General features: G+C 32.7%; 1 protein-coding gene across 1 annotated transcript in view; it reads right to left on the bottom strand.

The window, feature by feature from the left end:
- Positions 1-9246: 9246 nt before the first annotated feature.
- The window catches only part of LOC129228125 (prolactin regulatory element-binding protein-like), a 36863-nt gene continuing 25226 nt past the window's right edge, over positions 9247-20883 (bottom strand). The window contains exons 6-9 of the mRNA XM_054862772.1: positions 18988-19158; positions 15966-16038; positions 11672-11831; positions 9247-9488 (exon numbers count right to left, since the gene is read on the bottom strand). Of these exons, the coding sequence (XP_054718747.1) occupies positions 9403-9488; positions 11672-11831; positions 15966-16038; positions 18988-19158 (490 nt within the window). The 3' untranslated portion in view covers positions 9247-9402. The remainder of the gene's footprint in view (positions 9489-11671; positions 11832-15965; positions 16039-18987; positions 19159-20883) is intronic.

Genomic DNA, 20883 nt, shown 5'->3' with positions numbered 1-20883 from the left:
AAATGTTTATGCATTCTTATAATTTAAATTCTGAAAAATCCTCGATTATCCTACCATAAAAATAAACTCTATTTTCCATATCTAAAATATAAATTTTAAAAAATTCCAGATCGGAATAATGTAAAAATCTATACTTTAAACTGTCTTCTATTTCAGTACATAGTCCTTTATTATCATCAAATTCCTCTTGCAATTCACAAGATTTAGAAACCGAAATGGGTATCTATCCTAACCTGTTGAACTTTTTTTCTATATCTGGTCTACCACAACGCAAAAAAGCTTCACAACTATTGATATCTGTTCGCATTTCATCAATGTTAGACAAATGCCATATTAGGGACAAAGATGCTGCTCATTTATTAACAGCCTATGTAGATGCAGTAAATTTAAATCCAAATAACCTTATGATCAATCGTACATCCCTTAAGAGAGCAAGAGAAAATCTTCGAGAGGTAAAATCAGATTTCATGAATTTAAATTTAAATTTTTTAGTTATTCCCTGGGATACAAAGCTACATCTAGATGTAACTGGAAAAAAACGCCGATGGGCTTCAGGTCCCAATGTTGAACAGCTACTCGGAATTTCTGAGATATTTCTTCAGTTGTATATGATATCTTAGATGATTGCTCTTTATTGCTAACTGTTCAAGCTGTAGTGTTTTATACAGCGGCTCACAATACCGGCAGTATAAATTGTGCATGTAATTTTTTAGAGCAAAAGCTGAACGGTGATATATTGCATTTGTATTGCTATCATCATGCACTTGAAATTGTACTGCAGGGTGTCTTTAAAGAAGTTCTTGCCTTTCTTAGTTCAAGACTCGATATTCCATTATTTAAGCGCTTCAAAATTCAAAAAGTACACATACCACTTAAATTCTAAAAGAAGAATTTGATGACACATTATTGTTCGTAGAAAGCGGAATTAAGAAATATTACAGAGAATTCTCATAACGTGTAATAATATTCCTTGGTGAAGTCCTCCCTCCTACAGGGATATGTTTTTTGCAACCTGGAGCTTATCTGTGAGCCAGATGGGTGGCAAAAGGAATTTATTGTTTGAATATTTATATATTTAGGAAACAATTTAAATTCACCTTACATGAAGAGAATGCCCGTAAATGCTGTTTTACAGTTAAATGTTGTATGAAAATATAGTTTTTCGCAGCAACCCATTCTAGGCCTTTTAAATTAATATAAAGTCTAGTGTCTAAAAACCTGCAGCGTACAAAATGATGACAAACATGCACCAGAAGCAGTGATTGAAAAATTCATAAATCACTTATGGTACTTAGGGCTACTGTAGCTTTGTCCGTATTGGATGAAGGAATCATTTTGGAGATAGGAAAAGAATACTTCAAAAAAATGCTTGCTGAATAGAAAGACGTGTCTGATGACTGTATAAAAAATTTCAGATAACAGTAGATGATTTGGAATACTTTCTTAGTAAAGATCTTCCTCTTTATAGAATGAATTACAAGTCAATAAAACTGTTTGATAAGTTACAAACATCAAAAGATGTTTTCCTATTTGATCCTGATTCATGGCAAAATGAAGGAAGCTATCTAAAGGGAAGAGATATTGTTAAAATGCTGAAAGATGTGAATGATACTACTGAAAGAGGAGCACAATTAATCGAAGAATTTCACAATCAATTTACCAAATATGAGTCACAAAAGCAATTTAGTATTTTACAGACAGTCCAAGACTATCGGGAAAAAATTGTACACGATTGAGATACATTGAGAAAAGCGCACGATTAAGGTAAAGTTTCTAAAGCACTATTTCATTTTTATTCAATGTAAAATCTTTAGACGATATAAAGTAATTAAAAAGATTAATTTTAGTGCTACCTCGCTGTAAAAATATTTTGCAAACATAGGAGAAACGATGTACGGGATCTGAAGCAAAAACTCGAAGATTTGTGGGAAAATTATCAAAAGTGTTAAAGTTCAACATCCTAGGGGCACGTGTTATTATTGACCGATCGAGTTCAAATTTGGCACCGATTACTTTTTATTATAGTGTCACAAAACTAGGGGGCGTCACTTGTTGAATTCCGAAAAAAAAAAATTCCCATATAAATAAGGACCACCCTATATATATATATATATATATATATATATATATATATATATATATATATATATATATTTAAAACTTTTATGTAGACAAGGCTACCAGTTTTGAACACTAAAAAGAATGACTTAATATGAGGGTGATTAGAAGATGGCATCATTGTTATACACAAAAGGGTTATCAGGGATACTTACATCAACAAACTCTTTGAATTTGTGGCACCCTTTGTAGAATTAGAATTTTCTCAGGGCACCCTAGCATATCTCTATGATATATGAATATGTTGAAACCATGAACCCTTCACCACACCCCTTCCTTCTCCATGTGGCACCCACTTTGGAAACTCGTGCCTCATATGCTTTAAAAATGTTCTTTTACTTTTAACTTACACAAAGTTCCCATGGGGGTAGAATCTTTCCAAGGCTTATTTAAAACTTTTGGTACAGAGGTATCCCACATTCTGAAGTTCTACACACATGCCTATGGATTGCATTCATCATGTCATCCGTCACCCAGTAGAAAGTTTTGATAAATTTAGCCATCATCTTAAGATGATGGGAATAAGTTTCCAATAATACAAGTTTAATTCTCATTCATATTCTTGTACCAAATATTTATTCATAAAATGTATAAATATTTTAATACTTTTTTCTTTATTTAGATTTAAAAAAAGGAGTGATGGAGCATACAATTTTGTGCATTCTACTGTTACCACTCATTCTAACAAGCATCAACAGCATTCCAGTTCCAGACGTGACTTACCAAGAAATACAAAGCTTAGGTGGACACTGCTTTAGCTTAGATAGATGCAAATACCATCGACATCATGACAAGCTAAATTTCTACAACTGCAACTGTGATGAATCCTGCATGCAGTTTGGCACATGCTGCATCGACGCACCATATCGGTCAAAGAGAAATAATTCCAACAATGCGCCAAATTGTATCAGCACGTATGGAAATCCCCGTCATCAAGTGTTCATGATTGACCAGTGCAGTCCTGATTGGTCGAGTGATACTTCGGCAAAAGAGTTGTGCAGTGGAAATGGAGAAATGAACAGCGATCCTTTCCAGCTCATTCCTGTAACAAGTACGCAATCTGGAATGACGTATAAGAATTACTTCTGCTACAGATGCAATGAGGAAGATGAAGATAATCTGCCAATTTTTTGGCTAGTTAGACTAAGCAGTTCAAAGTCCTTTTCAAATTCATCCATTCCATCATTGAAATATCATTCCATTCTCAACACATGGATGGTAAAAGATGAAAAAAATAGTTTCGTTTCTGTGACTTTGAAAGTAGAAGTACCACCAGTAATTGAGCGTTTCGTTAGAAGTTGCAGAGGAAAAGTTATTTCAGATTGCTCGATGGAATGGAAGGATGAAATCATGCGAGAAAAATGCTCAGCTTACATGGGTTTAGTAAGCTATTCAAAGAATAGAATGATCATCAGATACCGAAACATACATTGTGCCGTTTGCAATTTTGAAAAAGCTCACAACAAAATGTGTTTTGACGAGCAGAATGAACTGCGCAGAGCAGGATTTCCAAGCCACCATTTGCGTCTTAGATTGCACTTTGCTTTGCTCATAGATATTAACTTCAAAAATGGTGAAGATGTTGGAAAAGTGCATAAATGTGATACTACTTCTGTTTATGATCCTTTCGCAAAAAAATGCAGAGTTTTAAGATGTGCGCTACCAGGGTTTTCTATGAAAAATGGAAAATGTGTGAAACAATAGATTGCTGTGTGGACGTATTAAGGAATTACTTACACAACATCATAACCCAGCGATTGGCAACCTGTCAATCACGATCTACCGGTCGATCCCGAGCCTATTTTCAGTTGATCGCGACAATGTTTTTCCCTTTGTTTCTATCGAAGCACTATTTTCTAAAACAAAATTAGTTCTAGCGTCCAAATTATTTGAAAATTTTCCAAATTTATGTTTGACAGAATTTTTTATGGTCACTATTTTATCAATTTTAAAACATGGGGTGAAAATATTTCAATGTGAGTTAACAGTGTTCACATAACATTATTTTACCAAATTAAAGTAACTATTTAATGAGTAGTAAAGTCTATTTCGATAAGATTTTGCCTATAATTTGAAGTCGGCATAATCTCAATTTAATCACAAATGCAACAAGAACGTCCGTCCCCCCCAAATCGATCTTCATATTCATCAAACTTGGAAAGTAGATCTTCAATCAATTAAGGTTGCCGACTGCTGTCATAACCCACACCATGATTACTAACTTTCAGAACTTTTGAAAGAATCATAAAATACACAAATAATCTTCTACTTCGATTAGTCGCTCAACGGCATTTTCCAACTTATACCTGCCTCAGGTTGGATGAAACTGCAGAGTTTTAGGATGTGCGCTACCAGGGTTTTCTATGAAAAATGGAAAATGTGTGCAACATCAGATTGCTGTGTGGACAAATTAAGGAATGACTCACACATCATAACCCAAACTATGATTATGAACTTCCAGAACTTCTAAAAGAATTAAAAATACAATTAATCTTCTACTTTGATTAGTTTCTCAAAGGCATTTTTCAACGTATCAAGTTATATTCCTGTTATATGAAACTGCAAAGTTTTAAGGTGTACTTCACCAAAGCATTCCGAGACAAATGAGAAATGCATGAAAAAATAAGCTGCTGGTGGGTTAATTGAAAGGACAAAACTTATATTATAGCTCAAACTATGAAAAGATAAACAGTTAAGAATTTCTACCATTTATAATGCTCACAAAATCTTCTAATTCTTTGTTTAGACTGCATTATTCAAAGATATTTTCAAACACCACATCCTAGTACCATTCCGGATGATAGAAATGGTAGACATTAAATTAGTATAAAGACATGAACTGATTACACATAAAAAATTATTCTTTTACGTAACTGGTGATTAGAGGAATGGCATAAGAATTGTCAAACCATGTGCAAAACATTTAATCTATGATAGCACAGAGTTTGTTTAGAATATTAAAAACCTTTGTTTTATGTATATGTATAGTTTGCATCTAGAAAACATATCGTAATAGGAGGATCCTTCTATTACACACAAACCTGTTTTTATGCTTTTTTTTTTTTTTTTTTTGGCGATTTTTTCTGTGCAAATTTACTTTGGGTGGTTCATTGAAATTTCAATCAGATTGGGATTTAATTGACGAAATTATTTTTAAAACAAGTGTGAGGCAGTATCTTCAAGTGGCGACATAGGCACCCCGATGGGAAGTCACTGTGACCTTCCAAAAATTTCCTTATTTTGGAAATTTTGTCCGACTACTTGGCAAAAATTATTATCACTTGGTTAGTTTTGATTTCCTTAAAATTTACAACTTTGTAAGTTTTTGGGTTATTTTCTATGCAAGACTTTTTTTCTGCAGTCCCTATCCACCATATAACAAAAATATTTTTTAACTGTGTAGCGAAAACAACTTTTTAAAGCTACTCGTGAAGCTTTGAACATTTTTTTTTTAAATACCATTTTTATATGCAGTTCCTATCCACCGCATAAAAACAGGTTTGGGTGCAATGCCTAACAACTTTCATGTATTTTTTTATTTCTCATTCAAATTTGCTACTTCAAAATTATTGCTATAAAATAATATTGTACTACTTATTTAAGTTGAATTAAAGGATTTCCCTTTTTTTTGCAATGAATGTTATTTTAAATTATTTAATGTCATTTTGTATTTTAGTGCAAATTTATATATCATGCTGATAAATCAATAGAGGTATTCAATTTTACAAAAATAATCTCAGCATGAATGCCAGCAAACATTTAAGTATTTAAACAGTTCCAGATTCAAGAAAACTAATTAAAATATTTGCATAATATGCACCAGTTTCCACAGTAAGAAATTAAAATAAAAAAAAAAAATGCAATTCCTTCTTAGATTAAATATTAATTTGCACAAATGAGTTGTAGTCTTTTTTTTTTTTTTTCTTTGCAATATCTGTTTAAAGGAGCATTCTTCAAAAAAGTTATGCTATCATAAACCTTATTTTGCAAAAAAGTACGAGTAAATTTTATATCAACTTTTTAAAATATTTTCCCATGATTTAAAAAATTACAGAATTTAAAAAGTTAAAATAGAACTATTTAAAAACCTTTTGTTAATATAAAATGCAAACAAAAATATCATGAAGGTATTTATCTTCCAGGATATGCGCCGACTTTATGTATAGTATTAGCAAGTCCGGCTCTCTAGTAGTTTTGTCACCCCAGACGATATTCACATGCGACACTCCCTCACCTTAATACTGTCATGTGCAGGTAAACAGCAGTATCTGCAGAAATGAGTTTTCGAGATATTTCAAAAAAATGTGTGTTGGATTCAATATTAACCATCGGGAAGTCTTAGAATTAGTTGTTTTGTTGCACCTTTTTTTCAGCGGAAACCAAATAAGCAAGCTTGTACAATAAAGCTAACGTACAATAGATGCCAAAAATGCAAAAAATAATAATAAATTTGCAGTAACTGTCCTTTAAGTGCACACAGCAGAATACATGCATGTATTTAAATCATCAAGCATACTCTCTTGTAGTGCCACAAAGAAAAAAAACTAAGGAACAAAACTGAGTTTTTCATTTTTAGCCTTCTTACATTTTGCTATCATGAAATTTGCTGCTCTAGGTGGTGGCATAGCTCCCCTACCTCAGGAACAGTAGGGAATGTAAGCATGTACAAATCGAAGCTGTCTACATTTAAAAAGCTTAAGCATTCCAGATGTCTGGTCAGAGGAAATTTATCCGTTTACGAACCACAAAATTCTGATCAACCAAAAAGGACCTTTCACAAAAGCCTGATTAACCAAATCGAATCTTTCACAAATTGTTTGTTGAAATCAAAATAATGCATATTTCCGAGTATAAACTGATAATTTTTGGAAAGTTAAATTAGAGGGATCAGCTTATACATTATGTGCTAATTTTTCAAAAAGAAAAATTGGACTCTTGTTATGCTCCTGCAAGCGATAAATAACTAATACTACCAAATAAATTTAATGCTTGCTGTCCGTTTCAGCTGAAGAAATTAACATTTGAAAGTCAGTTGTGTTTCAAATAATTCTGCATGTTTGTTTTATCATAGCTGTTTTGCAGTGATGTCATGTCGATAAATATTTCTTTGAAAAGGCAGAGTAAGCACTTTTCTCCCCACTCATGATTAAAAGCACAATAATAAAAAAATAGTAATATATGTCAGTGAAATGAACTTAGAACTGTAAAAGGATAGTAGGGGTGGGGAGGAAAGGTGATTGCTTCAGATAGGGTCACCAGTTTTTAAATTATCCCCACTTAGCATCTGGCGTTAAACCTTTGTAGTTACCACCTTGATAATATTTGCATTTTTACGGTGTCAAACGTTATTTTAGTGGGAGAAAATTGCATGGGCTTGAATTTTCGATGCTAACAAGGATGATTAACTTAATAACCTTTTGCCTTCATTTTGAAAAATGCAATTTGTTTACATTCAATATCAGAATCATATTCTTTTTTTCAAGTTTACTTCCTGTTTAGGATGCAAATAAATGAAAAGTATTTTTGTTACAAGGCTTATTTCAAGTTTTTTAAGCAAAATTATATTTTCTTTTATGAGTCAAATATGAAAATGGTGAATGGATGGTTTAGTTTTATTTTTGCTTCCTCTGCATTGATAAATATAAATGATGTTTATCATAGGCCTATAAAATGCAATTCTAAAATAATTTTACAAAAAAATATTGATTTTACAAGCCATGTTTATACTTTTGATGCCTTCACTTTGAGGATTCAAATCTTTTTGCATCCGCTATGGGAATAGGAATTTTTTTATTATTAGCATGCTTTGTTAAGAGGTAAATAAAATCTCTTTTTATTTAGCACAATGTAGAACTGTATGTAGATTGATACTTGAGAGGAACCATCTCTCATAGAGCAATGCCATTCCCCCTCCCCCTAAATACTAGGAAAATCCTCAAGATTGATATACTCAACAGAAAAGAGCAAAACACCCAACTAAAAATTTCAATGATGCAGTTTGCACCATCTCGAAATTTTTACATTTTTTTTTTTTTTTTGCAAAATTTATTTATTTATTTTATTTATTATTTTTTTACAAAAATTTGATTTTTTACAAAAAAACGGACCTTGTGAAAAATCCCGGACAGACCCCAGCATTCATCAGATGGGTTCATGGCATAAAAAGGTGCATTAGACTTCAACATCACATGCATTTATGCAGCTGGATATCTTTGAACACATCAATTTGGAATACAGCACTAGTTCAAATTATATGTTTTCAGCTGATAACAAAGTAATAGTAATCAACTTGTCAACGTTACTCGATTATTTGCTACTAAATATTTGAGGATTTTCTTTCTTAAATTAAAATCTAGGAGATTTAAAAACACTGACCGTTGAAATTAAAATTGAAAACTCAAAAAACTTAGCCATGAATGGTGAAATAATTCTTTATGGTTCAACAAAGGTGTGAGGAGCCCGCTCCTACAATTGAATTTGTTTCTTTTTTTAAAATAGTGATTCTTTAGTAAAGTCAGTAAACAACGTAAGTAGAAGCACAAATTTGTGCTTCTACTTACGTTGTTTACTGACTTTACTATTCAGCACAAAGGTATTTATTTATCTTAGTGATTCTTTGTTTGAGCACTGAACAATAGGTTTCATACATGCTTTAACTTAACTATTCGCTGGCTTTTTATCATTTTATCTTTATTCATCCCACTTTTCACACCTCAAGAATTAAATGTCTCCCTGAGATGCCAAATTGCATCTTTGGGGGTTATAGCCAACAGGTTAGGAACCACTGCATTAGGCCTTCTTTTATGGTTTGTACTTTTACAAAAAAGTAAGCTATAGATGGGAGACAATTTAACTGAAATTCATGTTTGTTGTAGAAGAGAAGGTTTTTAAAAAAAATGAAATTTAAATGCAAAAATTAACTTTAGGTTAAAATACACACTTTTCATAGAAGAATTAAAAATATTGTTTTTGTTATCACAATTTTTGTAAAGGATTGGGTTTTGCAGTACTGATTTTTACAAGTTAAAGATTTATTCTAATTTTAAGGCATTTAAAATTTGTAGGCTAGAACTTGGAATATAAACTAAAGATACAATGACAATAGTTTTATTTAAATACATATCACACACAAATGTAGTCTCATTTATAATAAAATAAATTTTCAAAATTAAAATATTTACAGATAAAACACTAAATAAAATGATCACATTAAAATTTCTTATCTTAAAAGATTTGAATCTTCATACATTATGTACATAGCTATTTGGAACTAATTTAATAACTTCACAGATTGAAGTAGTCCATTACTACAAATACAAAGAAGAGAGTCAGAACAAATAAGGTGATTAGGCTTAACATCCCCATAGATCCTGAAAGAGGAAAAATAACTTTAGGTGAAAAACAATTCTCTTAAATTTTGACATAACCCAATAATATTAACAGCTATAAGATCTAAATTTCACAGAATCTGGAGACTCAGTAGTGTTCCCAAGTCGGCCTTAATCGGGAACTCTAATCAAACATCATCCTTTTCATTTAACTTAAAATCAGATGCAGGATTTTTAGATATTACATGAGTGAAAGGGCTGCACTTCGTATGGTTCTTGGGCAGCAGGTTTACTTCTGTTCTTGGTTAACAATGGGCGAAAATACATATAAATCATTCAGTCAGATAAATGCTTTGAATTAATTTTTATGAAATGCTTAGAATTTTGGGGGCGCTATTCTGTACAAAAGGAATGTTGTGTAAAAATTTCAAGTGAATCCAATTACTACTTGAGTTTTCTGGTAGCAAACATATGGATACTATATTTTTAGACATAAGGTTATTATTATTTTGAAAATGGTTAAAGAATTTTTCATGAAAAAAACTGATATATTAGATGTTTTTGCAATGTATAAAATTTGAAGCTCCTTTTTTTGTTTGTTTAAATTTACTTATCTATGCCAAAATCCCAAAGATTTGAATATCCCTTTATCAAAATTTTTAAAAATGTAAAGAAATAAAAACAGAATCTTGCATTTAAATTGATTTCCGTTTTTTCTCAAAAATCGGGAACGTCTTGCCCATCTAGGTTTTGCTGTGTTTTTTTTTTTGCAAATACACTCTTTGCAAAGTAAGAAAATGAATTTTTATAAATTTTATAATCATGTATCATTTAGAATGAACAATAATAATATTTATGTATGAAAAAAGTGTTTCCGTGATTATTTTTGAAGTGATCCGTTTTTGCGAAATTCTGTTATCTGTGCCTTTTATTTTATACTAACATCAATAAAATATGTACAGTGTACAGTTTTTTCATTTTTTGCTTCCTTATGTTCCTTTTATAGTTGTTATTGTTTTTCTGTTTAAATAGAGCTCTATTTCAATTGTAATCAACTATACAAAAAATTGGCAAATAGGAAATTTGGCTTTTCCCGCACCTTTTTGGACAGTCCACCGTTTACTTTAATTAAAGCTTCTAATTGAGGAGTAAATAATATATAATTGCATCAGAATGGGCCAGTATCGGTTTCTTTATTGTTTTGTTAAAACAGTAGTACTGAAGTCGGGGCGATGAAAAGAAAGGTCGATCATAAACGCTGCAACGGCATAAAAGTCACTTACGAATATTTAACTTTTAAACACGCAGATGCTGCAGTGTTCCTTCCAGAAATTACTGTAGTCAGTGAATTAAAAACTTAGGATTCGCTTGTTTTTTCCGCTTTTTAAAATTGAAACATGCAGAAAATTATTGGTGCAGCATTGTAAAAATAAGAAAAAATGCGCAATTAGAAGTGCTATACTAAAGAAAGAAAAAGTAGGCGAAAAAAGGAAGAAGTAGGAAAATAAGGAGAGAGCTCTAAAAAGTAAGCAAAATAGGAACTCTTTGGGGTCTGCAAGTCTTTTAACCACTTTTCTTTTCCATCTAACCACCTTGTTCTTGGTCTTCTTTTCCTCTCTGGAGTTTAAAAGGTTGCTTTGCAAGTCTTACTTCCACAGTAAAAAGTTGCGAGATCTCATGTAAAACTAAGTTGGTTGTTTTAGTTAGTATTTTGGGAAGTAGAATTTCAAAGAATAAATTTAGAGAAATTCCAAGATAAACGGCAGCAAAAAGGTATTTAAAAAAAATTTTTTTAATGAACCTTTTTAGAATAAATCTCAAAAGTCAAAGACTACGGATACATGTTAACATTTTTCAAGCACTTGTAAATGTTACCTTTTATTTCAAGCAGTTTCCCAAAAGAGTACAAACTATGTAATAGAACACAATATAAACCATGTTGAGTAATAACACAAAGCCAGCTTTTTTAAATGTAAAAATGATCCTCCCCCCTTAATGTGTGCCAATAGCAAAAAATTAGAAATGGAAAAGTCATGCAAAAGTACAAGGTATCCTGCCCATTTATGAAAATAAGTTTTAAAGAACCACACAACTTATCCATAAACCTTCAAGCTTTAACATGTATTAAAAACAAAATATCCTTTTAAGGAGCATCATAAGTTGCACATTTTATAAAAAATAAAAAAAACTCAAAATACTGTCATATATTAATTGAAAACATCTACCTCTCATTGGAATGTGATGAATTATGATATGGTTATCCACTGATATGCTTATTAGTGATGCTTCATGACCCCCGGTAATCCGTCTTGACTCGTCACTCGATGGCAAAAATTCTAAGCCTGTCACGAAAATGCTGTGCACACGATCAATATTATAGACTAGCTGAAAAAAGGAAAAGCAAAACACTTTAGAGAAAATTACAACACATCTATAAAAATATAACCATTTTGTAGTGTTATATGTTAAGGGGTCTAAGGACCCTTAACCTTCAAAATATTCGACTTTCTGGAAAAAATATATTATGCCTATTTTAAGCCTGAAAAATTTAATACCTTATTTATTACCATACGCAAAAAACTTTTCAAGTTATCGAAAAAATGTGTGTACTTCCCCCATAGAGATTTATGTTAACAGCAGCTGTTTAATCCTCTTTTTCTCAGGCTGCATTTTATGTGCATGATATTTCAGAAAGTTTATATATTTCCATAAAACTTTTTGTGCATGTTTGTTTGATTTACTTCTATGATCTAAACCTATATTTGTTCATTTTTTAAAAATTATTTAACTTTTTTTTGAAATTTTATAAGTTAATATCAAAATTTTCCAAAATCTTGGGTGAAAATTTATTATTATTATTTTTTTAACAGTAACTTTCATTTTTAGTTAAAATTCAGGTTCAGATCATGAAAATAAAGACAAACATGCATGAAAAGGTTTCTGGAAATACACAACAAACTTTCTAACATATCATGCACGCAAAACGAGAAACCGGCACCTGAGAAAAAGAGGCTTAAACAGCTGCTGTAAACATAAATCTCTATGGGGAAAGTTTACACATTTTCATGATAACTTGAAAAGTTTTTGCGTATGGTAATATATGAGGTATCAAATTGTTCAGAATTAAATTATGCATAACGTATATTTTTTTCCAGAAAATCAAATATTTTGAAGGTTAAGGGTCCTTAGACCCCTTAACAGGTTTTGAAAATGTTAATATTTGTAGTCTGAAAGTTGAACATTGTCAAAAATTAACCTCTTGCTTGCGATGCAAACTCAGTTTGGGTAATGCAAATGTCGTCCAAAAGCGATCCGAGTTTGGACAAGAAAAAACTACGTGAAACCAGAATTCAGTTTTTCCAAATCATAATACGTAATTTACTATTTTCTCAATGGATGTATACACTTGTTTTTTAATTCTACCATGCAACGTTCGTCAGTTTGACCCCATTTGTTGGATTTAAGTAGTTTTCAGTTCTTTGTTCTTCCCAAATTTTATTCAAACCACATTATATTTGCAGGTTTTCAAATCTGCCAATGATGAGCGTCCATGTTTTACAGGGTACTCAGAAGTCCGATGTCTTAATGTTTTGGTTCAAAAAAGACAAGTTTTGAAACTCCATTCGTTTGCAATGAATGTTATGTCACACAACAGATTTCAAAAATATTATCTATTTCTAACCTTTTGATGATAGAAGCAAATAAAAAAGAGAAAAAATTCCATTCTCGGCACTTTTTTCTCAAGCATATTTTAGAGGCCAAATAGTTACACAATCCTGAATGGGCATGTCATTTCTGCTTTTCCTATGAATTTATCTCACAGGAGGGAATGTCATCCATACAATACAGAATATGATTAGCGAAAAGCTGATGGATATATGCATTTTAAGCTGGTAGGGTCTGGTAGTTGAAAGTGGTCATATATCAAATCAAAGGCCGTATAACTTTGCCGGATCCGACAAAAGTTTGTTGGATGTCTTTTCATCTATAAGCTCATTTCTTTTGCATTGAAGAAATTGTTCCTTGTAATGCCGAAACATGTGTCAACAGTAATCTGCAATTTGTGCCATTTGATGTAATTTTTTATTTTAGATTACAATGTGCTCCCTGTTGTAGCTTGTAAAGCCTTGGCTGCAGTTAACTATGATGAGAAAAAAATATCAGAGAAAAAATATACTTGCAATTGAGTAAATTAGTAAAGTAGAATGAGGGTGTGTGTGATTATATTAATCTTTTGGAAAATTAGAAATTTATATTTAAGGATTTTGAGATGAAGACATTGTCAGAGACTGATCAATCTAGTTCTGAAAAACAATCAAAACCACATTCACTTATATATAGTCGAGTCTTGATAGCTCGAAGCCTCATAATTAGAATGTTCCTTTATCTCGAAGTTTTCACTGTTTCTCAAACTCTTTAAAAGGTTGTGGGAACTTCCTATAACTCAAAGGTTTTAGCTGGTAGTATGGGACTGAGTTATCGAGAGTCGACTGCACAATTAAATTGTCAAAGCTAGGGGTCAATTGCCTCCTAAAGACCCCCTAAACGACGAGCCTGCCAAGGTGGGGGCTATGGTGCACATTCCGCCATTGAATTTTTTAAAGGGGGTTTAAGGGGTATTTTTCTCTTCCGTGAGTTGGAGGGGGCTCCTGATTTGGAGGAAGGGTTCTCGTGCTCAGGGGAGAGGGTGGAACCCTGACTCCTACACTTGCATTTTTTTCTATAGAGTCAGCACTGTAAGCAGTTTTCAGCCTTAAAATGGTTTCAGCAGCATTTTTACAGAATATTAAAAAAATTTCAAAAGAAAAAACAAAACATTTCTGGCAACAGGTTTTTAAGGCACTGAGGTTTTTAATTAATATCTTCATCAATTAATGTCATCCAAAGATGCTAACTAGCTAAGAAAACTCTCGATCAACTCTTCTTTCAAACAAATTTCTTTTTTTCGAAACCGGTCCATCCATTTAGGCACTAGTGTCCAGGGCCGGACTAATACTCCATCAGTCCGTGCCCCGGTACGGAGTGAAATATTTGAGGGGTGCAAAATTACCAAATCAAAATGAGAAAAATATTTGCGACCGAGCGGCTGAGAAAAAAAAAAGATCTCTGGAAAAAATTCTGACGCCATCTACAACAAATGGAGAGGGTGCACCGCGATATACCTGCTTCATCTATTCTATAATTGTAGTCTGCACAAGTTTAAAGTAAAAGGTGTTAGTTGTCGTCTAACTTTAATTACAGATACAGTCGAATCTCGATAACTCGAAGCTTATAAATCGAATATTCCTTTTTCTCGAAGTTTTCATCGGGTCCCAAACTATTGAGAGCGTTGTGGAAACTTCCACTAATCGAACTACCGATAATTAGAACGTTTTAGCCGGTTCCTTGGGACTTGGAGTTATTGAGAGTTGACTGTACTTTAAACTCATTTTAAGCGATGGAGAATCATCAGTAGGATCATTACCAGCAGTAGGGGTGCCCTGACTTAATTTTTGGGAGGGAAGAAATTCTTAACTCGCTGAACGAGGCATGCTCAGTCACCAGGAGCTGGGAGGGGAGCGGGGTAAACATCCCATTTTTTCAGAAAACAGGCTGCCAATTTAATTTTAGTAATGTAACAAAAGGACATTCTTCGTGGCTTTGAAAATTAAAAAAAAAAGATGACAAATTTTTTTCCGTCAAATTGGAGAAGAAAACGAAAATTAAAGAAAAATCTTTAGTAATATATCAGAGGACATCTGTACCATTAAGATAAACCAAGTAATAACGGCTGAGATGAACGTTTCAGACATTTTTAAACAGAAAAAAAAAAGCTACTGACAACGGCAATTTTGCGAGCTGAAAATTTCGCGAATTTTATATGAACAGATCAGTGATGTTCCCATCAATTTTCCTGTGGGTATACTTCCAGTAATCCATTACGAACAATATGCGTTGCAATCATTGATCATATACATAATATCATAATATGAAAATTTTTGAAGCTTATGGATACACACTTGTGTCTAAAAAATGTTTGAGAGTATATGGCGTATATGGAGTACAACCCCATGGGAACACCGGTGGAACAGATCCAAAAGTTGAAAAATCCGACGTAAAAAGATATTTTGTGAGGTTTAAATTTTTTTTATTATGACGGAGTAGCGAAAATTAAAACCTCACGAAAACAAGTGTTGTTACAGTTAAAGGGTCTTTATACATGCAGTTCAAAAGGGGCGCAATTTTTCACTTTTGCACGGAGCAGTTGAAATGCTAAATCCGGCCCTCGAGTGCCACAGACACATACACACATCAAACTTATAACCCCCTTCCTTTGTGTGTCGGGGCTTAAAAACAATCACTGCAGATGAACAGAACAAGCCAGTTCTACAACATAGGCAGCATTCAATTACCATTTGCACACGTAGAGGCAGAAATGCCTACTACACAAGCTCAGCTTACAGCAATGCTATTCCAGTTATTTTTAGGGACCCCTTGTATTTTTGTTAACTATTACAATATATTTTGAAAATAACATACTTGTAAGCTAAAAGCTATATACATTTTTACACTTCCATCTTGTGTACCAAGTCCAATAAAATGTCCATTATCACTGTTAAAAAAAAATATTAGAATCAATATTACAAAAAACACAACAAAATTTTCATACTCAGAAACATATGAACTATTTGTTATTATTACTTAACAACAGACAGATTTATATAACTTAAATTAAAAAAATAAAAAAACAAGGAATAAAAAAAGTAATTTTACATTTCTTGCCCATAAAAAATGAACTTCAGGATTGGTAACGTACGTTAAAAGCATTATACAAAATAAATTTAAAGTTGATTGCATTTTACGAAGACATATCTCTATCCCAGAAGCAGAATTGTTTTTAATAATTTAAAACTATTTGGTGGCATAGGTCAAATTAGTAGCTTTAACTAATAAGAAAGCGTAAAGTGGATGTGTGTCTGTGTTACTCTCCTGGGACCAAGACCATTTGGACAACTTTTATGAAATTTGGTGCAAAATTCATTTGAAAAATGGTGGTGTGCATGTCTAAGGTTTTTTTTCCAAAATCTGATTTTTTTTATTTTTTTTTTGTGAACATGATTCTGATTTTACAAAAAATGGCTTTTGCCTTACTTTTATATGTTTAATGAAATATAATTGAATTATACCTAGGATTGAAAATTCTTTGTTGTGCAGTATTGCTTTCTTACTACTGATTTCAATTTATACGGTTAATATTTCTTTTCAAATAATGAATAATTTTGAATTTAAGATAATCTCCGGAAGAAATAACTACTTTAGAGTTTCTACAATTCACAGGTTGGAATTCTACAATTTACAGTTGGTTCAATTGTTATCAATGGAATGAATTAGTATCAAATTAGATTTCCTTATAAACTGTTCTAACAAATTTTAATGCAACACAAAACAAACAAAACTATGAATCTTAAAGTTACACTACTTTTAGCCTGATGAAGGTATAATTTCTACTTACATTGGTAGTAAAATGATGGAAGAAATTGGATCAAAGTAGCATCATGAATCGACGTGCATTTGTGGAGATCTTGAAAAATGTGAACCCAAATATGAAATGCCAAATTCAGCAACAAATGTCAGGGACGGATTTGGAAAAGTTGAGGCCCTGGGGCAACGAAAGAGTGGAGGCCCCTAATCAGGGTTTGAAAAGATCATCATATTTTTGAAAATATCCGATGTTTTGATATATATCCGAATATTTTGATATATACGTATATATACAATATTTTCGACCCGTGAAAGTTAGGATATTTTGTAAAAATTTTATTGTGGAGCCCCTTTGTTGTGGAGGCCCCGGGGCAGTAGCCCCGCCTGCCCTCCCTTAAATCCGGCCCTGACAAATGTAGGTGAATACAGGCAACCATGTTTTTTTTTTTTTTTTTTTTGCATTTTTCTGGCACAAAGTATAATTGTTGACGTTATCGACTAATAAATTGGTAGTCCTAGGTGGCGAATTTTAAATCTGCCAAAAAATGTAGAGATCTTGAGAAGCAATATTACTGTATGCATAACAGAAGTAATTTATTGTTACAAATTCTGTAAATAGCAATTATTTTTGTGATTAATTTGTTGTAATCTGGCTAAATTTGGCGTTGATTCCATTATCTTTCAACTAAAATTGTCTTAGTGACGTAACCCATAAATAGTTTCTTGTAATGTACATACAACCCCCTAACATTCGACTGAAGTATATCGTCCCCCCATTCCCGAATGATAAGATTTGTGAATGGAATATAAAGAAATTGAGAAAGTTGTCCTTGAGTTTACGGTGTTAATTGATATTTGCTTAATTGCTAATGATTGATTTAGCAGTTGTAACTACGTTTCCTGCACACAGCAGTAAATAAATCTCATGTGCTTTTCTCAAGAACTGTGTCGTCATTCAAAGAAAGTTTGAAGTTGCTATGAACGTGTAACATTATAAATACAGTCCAGTCTTGATAATCGAAGCCCTATAATCGAAAATTCCTTCATCTCAAAGTTTTTATTAGGTCCCAACTCTTGAAAAAGTCGTGGGAACTTCCAATAACTCAAACTATTAATAACCCAAAGGATTTAACAAGTCCCTTGGGACTTCGAGTTATCGAGATTTGACTGTATACTGATGAACAAAGAGACCTTTTAGTTTTTTACTGAAAAGACTATCTTTTAAACTTCCAACTTTAGTTGCCAAATTAAAGTATTGTATTCTAGCACCGACATAGTCTTAAGTTCATACAAGAACTTTTTAACCTACAACATTGATACTTCCTCTGCTGGGTCCATTCGAAAAACTGCAAACAGAAAAGGTTCATGAAAACCACATTTTTTAATGATTCTTTAAAGGGATTGACTTGAATTAAAAGAAAAATGCAAGTATCATCGTACCCTTGAGAATGATGTTGAATTAAATGGAAATATATATATGATCCATTAAAGACACAGAAAAAGGTGCTTAGTAAGTTAAAAAAGGTTTCTTTCTTCATACTTGTGAAGTAATGGGTTTTTGTTTTGTTTTGTAGTACATTTAGCTCTGATACTATAAAAACAAATACACTTGAAGTTAGTTCTTGAAGATCCCCCCCCCCCCACCTTCAGAAGCACAGGGATTCCATGGTAGCATTTCCATATCGCAGATACAGGTTCGATTCCAATGTCGAGCATGGTTAATTCACCCTTCAACGTGTAGATAGATTGAGTAACAAGTGTACTTGGGAGTTAAACTTTGGTGGTTCTGTGTTGACTGATCACCTGACCAGAACATGTGCCTTGCACTTCAGAGCTGCTGATTACGAAAACCAAGATCAGCTGTGGTCCCCATAGGTTGTTGCTCCAGAGTTTAGTTTTGCAGCATTGAAAGTGAAAAGGGTTATTTAAAAGGAAGCAACTTAAGAATATTGGAAAAGAAATGAACACAAAGATATTATGTAATTTGATTCATTTAAAACGTTATGCCCATCCTTTGCTTTCAGAAAAACATTGGCCTAATACTACATAAATACATTGAATAAAATGCTTTAATAAGTACCTTATTGCCATAACTGATAGCATATCAGAACCAGCTGATACCATTTTCTGCAAAGAAAATTGCTTTGTGTCCCATTTACAAATGTAAGATTTCGCTGGTGGTCGTTTTCGAACAGCAGGATTTAAAGTTGTAAATAATGTGAATTCATTTGTATTTTCAGTCAGTCCAAATCTGAAATAAAATTTAGAAAACATGGTAAAAAAATGTGAGTAGAAAATATACTTCAAATAATAATATCATTAATAAGCTTGTTTTGGTTCAATTTAAAAAAGGCATGTATGAAAAAATGTAACATTATACTTCTTGATATTAATTCTTTTGGAACGAACACCTACAATTATTTTTTCAAAATGTTCTTTGAAAGCTTTAGCACTTAAATCTTGCCAATTTAAACTTCACTTTAAAAAAACCTCTTTAAACATGAGATAAATAATACATTATATTTCATATGTGCCAATATGCAAAATTTTAAGAAGGGGTTCAGATATTTTCCTCATGGAAACTGATTTCAGTACAGATCCCAGTTATAAAACTTGATACTTATAACAACTTATTCATTAATGGCTGGAGAAGAAATGTTTTTATACTTTTTCAAAGAAAAAAGTACTAAAACAAAGGAAGCTCTATTTTGTAAGAGGGGTAGCATTGAGCCCCCACTTGACCCCCCCCCCCCATATGGGTGCTTACGATAACCTTTGTTAAAGAATGTACACAAAAATTAATTTATTGATGAACTAAAAATGGAGAAAAGTTCATAAATGTTTTTAAAAAACCTTTGATTTCACAGAAACTAAAGATATTTCTATGCAAGATTACTTATAAGGAAATAAAATTACAATCTCAAAAACATAAAACAGCTCAGTGCTTTGGTGTCACAAGGAACACATTTTTTAATGCAAAGAAATGAACTCATAGGTGAAAAGACACCAGATGCAGGCCCACGCAAAGCCTGATCCGCGCCGTTGTGCAAATGTCTTTTGAGTGTCTTTATGCATTGGCGTCCGGAGAAAAATAGTTCATATCTGGAAAGAGATTTTTCAGACAAATGTGACGCGGAAAAAAACCCTTTAGCATTTAATTAATTTATTTTTTTTTTAAATGTGTATTAAATTTTGGATTTCAGTACATGTTTTTACTTCATATCTCAAAGTTATTTTGAGTTTGGTCAGTGGCGGATCACCGCATAGGCGCATGAGGCGCGTGCTGGGGCCTCCAGCAAAGCAGGGGGCCTCGGAGCCGCGAAGTGTCACATCCCCGAAACCAAATTTATTTATTTATTTATTTTGAGGATATGCCATAGAGAGTCATAATTTTGAGTGGAAAATGCTCAAAACTCATGGAAATTGACAAATAGTCATGGATTTTAGGCGCGGGATGATTGCTCCCAATAGGGCCCCTGCGTTTAAGGTGGCCCCAGACTTAAGGTGCCTTTGTTTGGATTTTTCCAGGAGAAAAAAATTGGGATATTTAAAAAAAAGTGTTTTTTTGTGTGTACGAGGTTCAAAGTTTCAAAATATATTTCTTTCTTTCCTCCGGAATGCTTCATCAAAACAAGCAGCATATTTCGTCCCAGGCCCGGATCTGTAAATTTTGGGCCCCCTGCAACAAAATCTGTAGGGCCTGTCCCCAAAGGCCAGCAGTGTATAATTGCATCGTTACTAAGTCTTAATGCTAGATTTTTTTTTTTCAATTTCTTGAGCCGTTGGGTCCCTTAAGGACGTGGGGCCCCCTGCACTGCGGGTACGCAGATCCGGGCCTGTTTCGTGCTCTATAATCGGCAAGTGAGAAGAGTCTTTTCTTTAACTTATTGTACCGTAACTGCTGCTACTGGTGTCAAATGCAGGGTCAGCGAAATAGGTGGGCAAGGCGTTCCCTTAATATTTTTTGTTTGGAAAA

Source organism: Uloborus diversus, chromosome 8, assembly GCF_026930045.1.
Source record: "Uloborus diversus isolate 005 chromosome 8, Udiv.v.3.1, whole genome shotgun sequence".
NCBI lineage: Eukaryota > Metazoa > Arthropoda > Arachnida > Araneae > Uloboridae > Uloborus > Uloborus diversus.
The sequence above is the reverse complement of the archived record's forward strand: the minus strand, read 5'-3'. Positions and strand labels throughout refer to the sequence as shown.